The 10,127-nt window shown below is 45.1% G+C and overlaps 1 protein-coding gene across 1 annotated transcript; it reads left to right on the plus strand.

The window, feature by feature from the left end:
- The first annotated feature begins 8,633 nt into the window (after window positions 1-8,633).
- Window positions 8,634-9,498, plus strand: LOC124673044 (protein YABBY 3-like). The gene has a single exon (XM_047209178.1). It carries the CDS (start codon window positions 8,634-8,636, stop codon window positions 9,180-9,182), a length of 549 nt encoding a protein of 182 aa, XP_047065134.1. The 3' UTR covers window positions 9,183-9,498.
- The last annotated feature ends 629 nt before the right edge of the window (window positions 9,499-10,127 follow it).

Raw genomic sequence — 10,127 nt, forward strand, 5'->3', positions numbered from 1 at the left:
ACTATTACCACCACTAGTAATGATAATGCTTCACATGTTGCTACACCTCCTACTATCAATGGTAAAATAATTGGTGTTGGCAATGCTTCTACTCCTAGTGCAAAGCGTGCAAAATTACCTGAAACTGCTAAAACTGCTTGTGATAAAACTGCTGAAATTTTTCAAAATGTTGGGAACAATGATTCCATTGCTGTAAGACATCATGATTTAGACTTTGATGATTGTCACATCTCTGAAGTTATAAATTTCTTACAAAAACTTGCTAAAAGTCCCAATGCTAGTGCTATAAATTTGGCCTTTACAAAACATATTACAAATGCTCTCATAAAAGCTAGAGAAGAGAAAAACTAAAACTTGAAACCTCTATTCCTAGGAAGTTGGAAGATGGTTGGGAGCCCATCATTAAGATGAGGGTCAATGATTTTGTTTTTAATGCTTTATGTGATCTTGGTGCAAGTATTTATGTTATGCCTAAGAAAATCTATGATATGCTTGACTTGCCACCATTGAAAAATTGTTATTTGGATGTTAATCTTGCTGATAATGCTATAAAGAAACTTTTGGGGAGGATTGATAATGTTCGTATTATGGTTAACAATAACCTTGTCCCCGTTGATTTTGTTGTCTTGAATATTGAATGCAATGCATCTTGTCCCATCATATTGGGAAGACATTTTCTTCAAACTGTTGGTGCTACCATTGATATGAAGGAAGGTAATATTAAATATCAATTTCCTCTCAAGAAAGGTATGGAACACTTCCCTAGAAAGAGAAGGAAGTTACCTTATGATTCTATTATTATAACAAATTATGATGTTGATGCTTCGTCTCTTGACAATACTTGATTCACACTTTCTGCGCCTAGCTGAAAGGCGTTAAAGAAAAGCGCTTATGGGAGACAACCCATTATTTTACTTCTGCACTTTGTTTTATATTTGAGTCTTGGAAGTTGTTTACTACTGTAGCAACCTCTCCCTTATCTTTGTTTTATTTCATTGTTGTGCCAAGTAAAGTCTTTGATAGTAAAGTCAATACTAGATTTGATTGCTGCGCAGAAATAGATTTCTTGCTGTCATGAATTTCGATCTGCCTCTCTGTAGGTAGCTCAGAAAAATCTGCCAATTTATGTGCGTGATCCACAGATATGGACGCAACTTTCATTAAATTTGGGCATTTTCATTTGAGCAAGTCTGGTGCCTCAATAAAATTCGTCTTTACGGACTGTTCTGTTTTGACAGATTCTGCCTTTTATTTCGCGTTGCCTCTTTTGCTGTGTTGGATGGATTTCTTTGTTCCATTAACGTCCAGTAGCTTTGTGCAATGTACGAAGTGTTAAGAATGATTATGTCACCTCTGAACATGTGAATTTTTGATTATGCACTAACCCTCTAATGAGTTTGTTTTGAGTTTGGTGTGGAGGAAGTTTTCAAGGGTCAAGAGAGGAGGATGATACAATATGATCAAGAAGAGTGAAAGGTCAAAGCTTGGGGATGCCCCCGTGGTTCATCCCTGCATATTTTAAGAAGATCCAAGCATCTAAGCTTGGGGAGGCCAAAGGCATCCCTTCTTCATCGACAACTTATCAGGTCACCTCTAGTGAAACTATATTTTTATTCCGTCACATCTTATGTACTTTACTTGGAGCGTCTGTTTGTTTTTGTTTTTGTTTTTGTTTGAATAAGATCGGATCCTAGCATTCTTTGTTTGGGAGAGAGACACGCTCCGCTGTTTCGTATGAACACATGTGTTCTTAGCTTTATCTTTAATGTTCATTGCGAAAGTTGGACTATTTCATTCATTGTTATATGGTTGGAAACGGAAAATGCCGCATGTGGTAAATGGTTTAATGTCTTGAATAATGTGATACTTGGCAATTGTTGTGCTCATATAGATCATGTTTAAGCTCTTGCATCATGTACCTTGTACTCGTTAATGAATAACTACATACGACTTGTTAAATTTTGGTTTGCATGATTGATCTCTAGAGTCTAGATATTTTCTCGGTTAAGGTGTTTGAACAACAAGGAGACAATGTAAAGTCTTATAATAGTTACAATATGTTCATATGTGAGCTTTGCTGCACCTTTTATACTTGAGTTTGCTTCAAACAACCTTGCTAGCCTAGCCTTGTATTGAGAGGAATTCTTCTCGTGCATCCAAATCCTTGAGCCAACGACTATGCCATTTGTGTCCACCATACCTACCTACTACATGCTATTTCTCCGCCATTCCAAAGTACATTACTTGAGTGCTACCTTTAAATTTCTATTCTTTGTCTTTACAATATATATCTCATGGGACAAATAGCCTTAAAAACTATCGTGGTGAAGAATATGTACTTATGTGTCTTATTTCTTAATAAGTTGCTTGTTGAGCGGTAACCATGTTTCTGGGGACGCCATCAACTTTTACCTTTGTTGAATATCATGTGAGTTGCTATGCATGTTCGTCTTGTCTGAAGTAAGGGAGATTTTCATGATCAAATGGTTTGAGTATGCATAATGTTAGAGAAGAACATTGGGCCGCTAACTAAAGCCATGATTCATGGTGGAAGTTTCAGTTTGGACAACTAATCCTCAATCTCTTATGAGAATATTAACTGTTGTTGACTGCTTATGCATTAAATAGGAGTCCATTATTTGTTGTCTATGTTGTCCCGGTATGGATGTCTAAGTTGAGAATAATCAAAAGCGAGAAATCCAATGCGAGCTTTCTCCTTAGACCTTTGTACAAGCGGCATAGAGGTACCCCTTGTGACACTTGGTTGAAACATATGCTATGCAATGATAATCCGTGTTAATCCAAGCTAATTAGGACAACGTGCGAGCACTATTAGTATACTATGCATGAGGCATGCTTTGACAACACATACTACCGTAGGCACTATCACAACGACAACAGCAGCGATGAGCAGCTGTAGTTTAGGTATCTGGATATTTTTCCGTTGCAGCAAAGATGGCGAGAGCCAGCAGAAGCATGTACTATAGGTTTTTGGATGTTCTTCTTTCGCAACGAATAAAGCGAGGACAATAACCCTTTACTTTGGGTGAGTGGGTGTTCTTTTTTCGCAGTGAAGAAGGCGAGAGCCAGCAAAAACCTTTAGTGTAGGTTCCATCGATATTTCACATTTTACAACTATGTAATGAAACCTATGTAATATTTCTATCTCAATTAAAATTTATTTTGTTTTTCAATTTTATTTAGGGTTTCTTATTGGGTTTGCCGGTGTGTGCAACATCTTCCTAAATTGGGGAATAGGTGTCTGCGCTCCCATTAGAGCACTATCGGCGCACCTGCCGGTGCATATTTGAGACACGCTGGTGGAGATGCTCTTAGTATATTTTAGTTAGGTAAATTTCATTCAAACGGTAATATACCATTAAATTTGAATAAAACTATAAATTATAGTTTCAATTTTTTTTTTAAAAAAATGTTTGGAGATACAGCTGGAAGTAGGTGTCCTCGAACACGACATCACGCGACAACACCCCGGATCATCAATCCGACGCATTTGCCGGATATCAAATGAAGCCAAACATGACACTACGCGACAGTGTCCTCGATCATCAATCCGACCCTTCTGCTCGACGTTACCGAGATATGGGTGAAAATGCTCTCAGCACACTTCGCCGCGCCGGGTTCCGTAAGACCGTAACCGGGCGTCGTGACGTCGTCTGCGTTGACGCCAAGTACAGATACGGGTAGACGTGGACAGGAGCTGCGCCGCGCGGTCGAGGGCCGGTGCGCCGGCTCGGTACCAAACTACCAATCGTGTGGTGTGTCGGGGGCGGAGGCGGACCAGTCGAATGGTTGGACACACGCCGGGACACGGACCACGCTGATAATGCCCTTTGGTTCCGCCACTGGTGCTGCGGCTGGTGCGAACGCAAATATGTAGGGTAGACCGAACAGCTCGGCGGCCATGCAATGCAAGTCGACCAAACCGAACGACCACCCGGGTCCGGTGTGTACCGTGCGCTAGTACAGACCTACTCAGTTGTGTTACCACAGTGTGGGCAGAGTTGCATTGCTGGCTCTGGTTCCGGCCGTGCAATCTTCTTCTCATGTGCCGTCTGTTCCGTCCACTCCACTCCAACGTTGATGCTTCTTTTCTGAAAAGCCCAGTGCTGATAACTACGATCATGTCCTATGGTACAAAAAGGAATGCCTACGCCTCCCTACTTGACAAGACATGCCGTCATGTGGCATGAGTGGCCAGTGGCCAGTGCAGTGTCTAGGCAGCATGTCATCTCCGCTAACTGTCAGATAAACCTCGGCTCGCTAAAACCTAGTTTACTAATGGACATCACGTTTTAACTTCGTACTCATCCTTGCAACAAAACAAGAAGCTAGCCGTCTCCCCGATGAGGCCTCCAGGATGTTTTTTTATTCGAATGGACGAAAACGGTCCTGCCACGCCTCTGGCTTCTCGATTTCGTCCGGATTAGTCCTTTCATCCGTCCGAGAGCCCAGGCCATCCCCGAGTTCCCGAGACCCGGCCGGGGACTCCGGATGATACAATAACGCGCGAAACGTCGAGCGGGCCCGCGTTGTCGGCGACACAACTGGTAGTTCCCTCCATTAATTTCGTTTTCCCTCTAAATTGCGACGCATAGAACCATTTTCCCCGCCGAAATTCGGAGCTACCGCCATTCTCCCCCACAGTTGCAGCTCCTCCTCTTCTCTTCCACCACCATGCCGCCGAAGAATCTCGTCGCCGATTGCGCGCCGAAGGCGAGGAAACCGCGGGCGCCAAAACAGAGGCCGCCGGCCAACGTTGGCTCCTTCGTCCTCCGCATCGACGTCTACTCCCTCCGCTTCGACAACTGCAGACGCCGATGCTTCGTCTGACGATGCTGATGCGACGCCTGACGCCGATGCAAACGCCGATGCTTCGCCTGACGGGACCACCGATGAGCATGTAGTCATCTAGTTTCGATCGCTGGAATGTGGCTGATCCGATCGCCGGACAAAGGTGATTCTTTTGTGTAGCGGGAAGACACTGTTTTGAATCTATCACCGCTGATGGGCGAAAGCCGGAGGTGCGACTAGGAAAATGTTGCCCCCCACGCCCTTTTTACATCCAATCCGGTGTTTGTTAAATCCGGATTTACGCCCGGGGGGGTCGAACGGCTGGGATGCTCTAACGTGGTAGGCCGCGTGAAGGTGTGTTCCCTGCAGATATTCTCGAATCATATCGGTTTCGTATTTGTTGATATGATTTTAGGTGTAAGTTTTTTCTGATCTATTTTTGTGATCGTTGATTGTTGTTCTTTGTTCTTCTGGTGCGCTGTTTTTCTTTTGGTATTTAGCACGACGAACTTCTGTGTATCTAGTATGACAAGGTCCGATACGATAAGTTTTGCTCGGCTTTAATGATGGGCGGGAGAGGATGACAACGCGTCTACGGCTCGCATTAGTGTCTGTAATCGTCCGTAGATAATCTAAAGACAGTTATATTTTCAATTACTTTTAAAGTTGTTGTAGTATGTTGTTAACTAGTCTTTTCCATATTCAATTCTACTCTATGTTTAGAATATTTTCTGTGAGTGCTATTTCGATCTAAGTGGTCATATTCTCTATCCCGTGCTAGGAAGCATTACTCCTCTTTTCATTCCAAATTCTTCAATAAGACCGATACCATTGATTGGTCTGTGCGTTTCTCTTATTACTTTTTTTTGTATCCCCCTGTTTCTCGGATACAATTCGATCCTTCTACGGCCAAATCTCAATTTTCGAGCGCAAGGTGGATTGGGCCTTGTCAAAAACAAGGTATAACAGTCGACTTTCCTATCAGGATTTGACAACCTGAATACCAAGGGACCACTATTAGAAGAGAGCATAATAAGTAAATGCCGACGCCATCTTTTACTTTTTGGATGGTCGGCGGCGCCATAAACTCGATAACCAGCACCGCGGAGTCAAGAAATTCAACTAAATAGAATCCTAAAACAATCTTATTCGAGCACACATGGGACCCACAGCCATGGAATTCACACAAGCGGCAATCATCCGAGCAGAGAATGGTGTGTTGATGATTATTGGTAGATGGCAAAATTTTCGCAAAGAGAAAACTTGGTACAAATTTTTATTTAACTGGAATTGAATTTGGCTCGCCGTCGCTCGAGTTTCTAGCTCTTGCTTACCTGTTTGAAGATACAGGCCATCATCGTGGTCAAGACACAGCATTGTTCCATTGCCTGCAAAACGTTCCACAACATTCCGGTATCCATCTGTTTTCCAGAAAAATCTGCACCTACCACTTCGAAACATATTTTCGTCCCATTTTATAAATAAAACAGCAATCATATAAAGTTTATAATTAATTTATAAAGAGAAGCAAAGATCTGCCTGACCAACAACACAACACGCCAGGCTAAAACAAAAAAAGAATGAAGCGCCTCGAGGGCGGGTGGCTGTAGGTTAGCGATTGGACGAAGTAGAAATACAACGGATTTTACATTAAGAATTTGCATGTTCGTAGATTTCATCATTGACTATATGAAAAATATTTTTTTCAGATTTTTTTAAAACTTAAAATATAATTATATTTTTTTAAAAAATAAAGAGCTACATATAGCTCGATCTACATTTATCCATGACCCGAGCGAGAAGCGAAGAGGCAACTAGATACCCAAAGAAAAATCATTGCGCGGTGCAGGCTTGAAAACCTAAAACCCCTCTCAACACATACCTATCCAATTGTTCCATACGAGAATCAAGTACCCAAGCAAGCTACGTGTTTTATGCTTTCGCTAGCAGTACACTAGTAGTCTACTGCAAGGAGTATTATCTGCACACTGCATTTGCAAAATCATGACAGTAGTCACTGTTCACCATTAGGTGAAGCTCGGCAGCGGTACATGCTCTGGCTCGAGTCCCCATCGCCTGCGCTGCAGTAGGTGCCGAAAGGATCCGCCAGCCCGGGCCGCCCCCCTTGGCAATACTTCAGCCGGAAGACAAGTTGCTCTGCGCCTGCGGGCCAAAGGCTGAGGCGCGAACAGAAGAAAAGCACGCCCCGACACGTTAACATGCAGGGAAGGAAGGTGCTCTGCTATCCGCGGTTGCCGGACGGGCAAACGGATACGGCGGGAGGATCCGGCGGTTCCGTCGAAAAGGGAAACGGAGGATCTGGGCTACGTGCGCCGGATTTCCCCGTGGGTTTCGGCAGCGGCATCGCGTTTCGATTGGATTGGCTCGGTTGCTTTTCGTCGTCCCGTGCGCGGCAGCTGCAGCCTTTCGCCGGCCGGCCGGTGCTCCGTTTCGTGCTGCCAGTCGCCCATCATGTTTTTACTGCTTCCCCTGTCGCACGCCGTTTGACCGGGCGCACCTTTTCCTGGCCCAGAGTCTTTGGACATTGACGCTGCTCACTTTCCTCAGTGGCGAGGTCCAGTTGTCATCCCCACGTTACGTACTTCTATTACCAAAAGTTCCTGTTTAAATTATTTTTAAAAATACACCGATTTATTAATAATCATTACTATTGTAATAACAAGCATTACTATTACAAGTAATACTACTAAAAGTAACTAGATTTTACAAGTAGGTTATTAGACCACCTAGTGACGACTACCCACCCTGGCGGGAGCTGAAGGCTCGTCGTTGTCCTCGCCCCTCACTCACCAAAGTTAGGCAGAGTTGCCCCACCCATCCAAGAAACCCTCTGCTCCAACTCGGGAAACACAAGAATAGGGTTTTCCCTGCCTCCTGCTGGCATCGCCGCTGATCTGCCTCGCCTCCGCTAGCTTTAGGGCCATTGAGGCGATGTGGGTTTCGGTCCTTGTCGGCGGGAATGTTTTGTTTCGTGTTGTGCCTTTTAGTTTGGTTAGGGCTTGTGTCCTACTCAGAAGATTGTGGTGGTGGCTCCCTGAAGATGGAATAAAATCCTTCCTGTTTTGTCCCCATCTCGCAGGGAGTCTAGCGTTGTCGGAGCATGTCTCGATGTGTTTCTTAGGTGGATCTCACGGATTTGGTCGATGTTATTTCTTATGTATGCTGTTGGTCGTTTGGTGCATTTCCGCGACAAATTTCCATATATCCACTACAACAAACTATACTACGATGAATTTTGCCCGACACCAACAAGGAGGAGGAGGAGGAAGAGGGGGGGGGGGGGACGAGGACAGTGGCTCGCTAACTGTTTGTCGTCGCTAGGTGGAGGACCTATTATGGATTACTTGTACTACAGTGGAGGATTATGAATAGATCGATGTATTTTTCCAAAAAGATAAAAATCAATTAGAGCATCTTGTTCTATGGAATCAATATCCTTCCTATGAAATTTGGAAACAAACCCAATCCTATTACCGGGGTAAATAATTCCATTACGAACGAGATCTTCAACAATTGTTACAGCACATCTACCATTACTAATTGGACAGGACAAAGAATGAACCCCATTACTGAAGCATAATTTGTTTCAACACAAGCTTCAACTGTCCTTGCGGCCGTACCTTCAAAAAAGATTTGAGATTTTGATTCCGTAGGAGAAACTTTTTTTTGAGACGTAGGAGAAACTTGAGAGCGGAACAAGATGGGAAGCTCTCCTTTGCGTGTCGCTTTAAAAGAGGGAACGGAACCGACTCGGCGGTCTGTGTCTGGCTTTATTAACCACACCACTTCTCCCGCCTTAAATGGCCGCCTCCTCCCCTCCGCCGCCGCCGCCGCCGCCGCCGCAGGAGCTCGCCGCAGTCGAAAAGCGGCCCCACCATCCCCTCCTCGCCGCGGCCGCAGCCGCCTCCCTCCTCGCCGTCCTCTACCTCCCGCGGCCCCTCCTGCAGCTGCTCCTCTCCCCGGCGCCCCTCTCCTCCGCGCTCCTCCTCCTCTGCCTTCTCCGCCTCGGCTCCCCAACGCCTGCCGCCACCTCTCCTCCTCCACCGCAGCCGGAGCGAGCCGCGGAGGCCGCGCCTCCTGAGCCGGCCAAGCCCCAGAGCGTGTTCCTGGAGCCGGAGTTCGCGTCGTGGGCGCCCAAAGGCCGCGCCCTGGAGGTGATCCACGAGGAGTTCGAGGCGGAGTGGGGGCCGGAGGAGATGGGCCTGCCCTGGACCTCGGACTCCGACTCCGACAGCCGCAGCGGCAGCGACGACTACGACGACGGCGCCGGCCTCGGGGAGTACGGGATGATCGAGATCGAGCTGGAGGAGGACAACCTCATCGAGATCGACATCTCCAGGTGCCGGTGATGAGCTTCCCCGACCACTACTCCCGCTGATTTTCCCCCGGGGCTTCCTGCTTCTTGCGTTGGTTTTGACAAAACAGGAAAATACTTTGCTGATTCGGCGTGTGAATTGGTGTGTGTGCCGTTCTTGATTCTCTCTACTCTGTTTAGCTGGCCCGCATTGCTGCAATGTACATATAGGTTGTTCTGGTGAGATACGGAGTGAGAAAACGCATGTTAATTTTGGCACATCTGAGAGATGATGCCAAGTGTAGTTTCACGATTCTAGACCAGTTTTTGTGCGATTACTATTGAAAACTTGAAGGAATCGAGTTATGATACTTGCATTGCTGGTCTTTAACTATCAAGCACCATGAACCATTGCCAATGGTGAGATAGATCTCAGTTCCACTGCACACCAGTACAAGATTGGCATCTTTTCTTTTCTCCTGAGAAAATCTGCAATCACGGCACCGCATTGGTCGACTGGTATATTTTATATTATTATTTTGTTTTTTCTGGCATTTTATATTCAAGTGTGCATTGTGCTTGAGTACCATGTTAACTTGCAAATGGTTGCTGTATTGGTCATACTAGCTGTTTTGATCATGAGAGAATTAGCTACGCGACATGTGTGTGTTAAGATCCTGCCGGTGGTTGGTAGTTGGGATCACTTCGTTAATGTTAGTTGGCGAAATTAGGTCGCCCTCGGAGCACAGGAACAAAACAGTACTACACGAGTTCATACCACTGAATAGTCCTCTCTCAAGTCTAAGTTCTGAACACATTCGATTAATGCTGATAGGCTGTTATGATGCCATTTATAAATATCAAGTCGGTAATACAGTAGAATACAGTAGGCTATGGAGATCCATATGAAAACTATGCTGGAATTAAAACGAATCAAACATGTCTCTTTTGGTTCACCTCGACAGGAAATAGGTAAAACCTTAGTCCAACGGTCCAATGG

The sequence above is a fragment of the Lolium rigidum genome, chromosome 7 (assembly GCF_022539505.1).
Source record: "Lolium rigidum isolate FL_2022 chromosome 7, APGP_CSIRO_Lrig_0.1, whole genome shotgun sequence".
Taxonomy (NCBI): Eukaryota; Viridiplantae; Streptophyta; class Magnoliopsida; order Poales; family Poaceae; genus Lolium; species Lolium rigidum.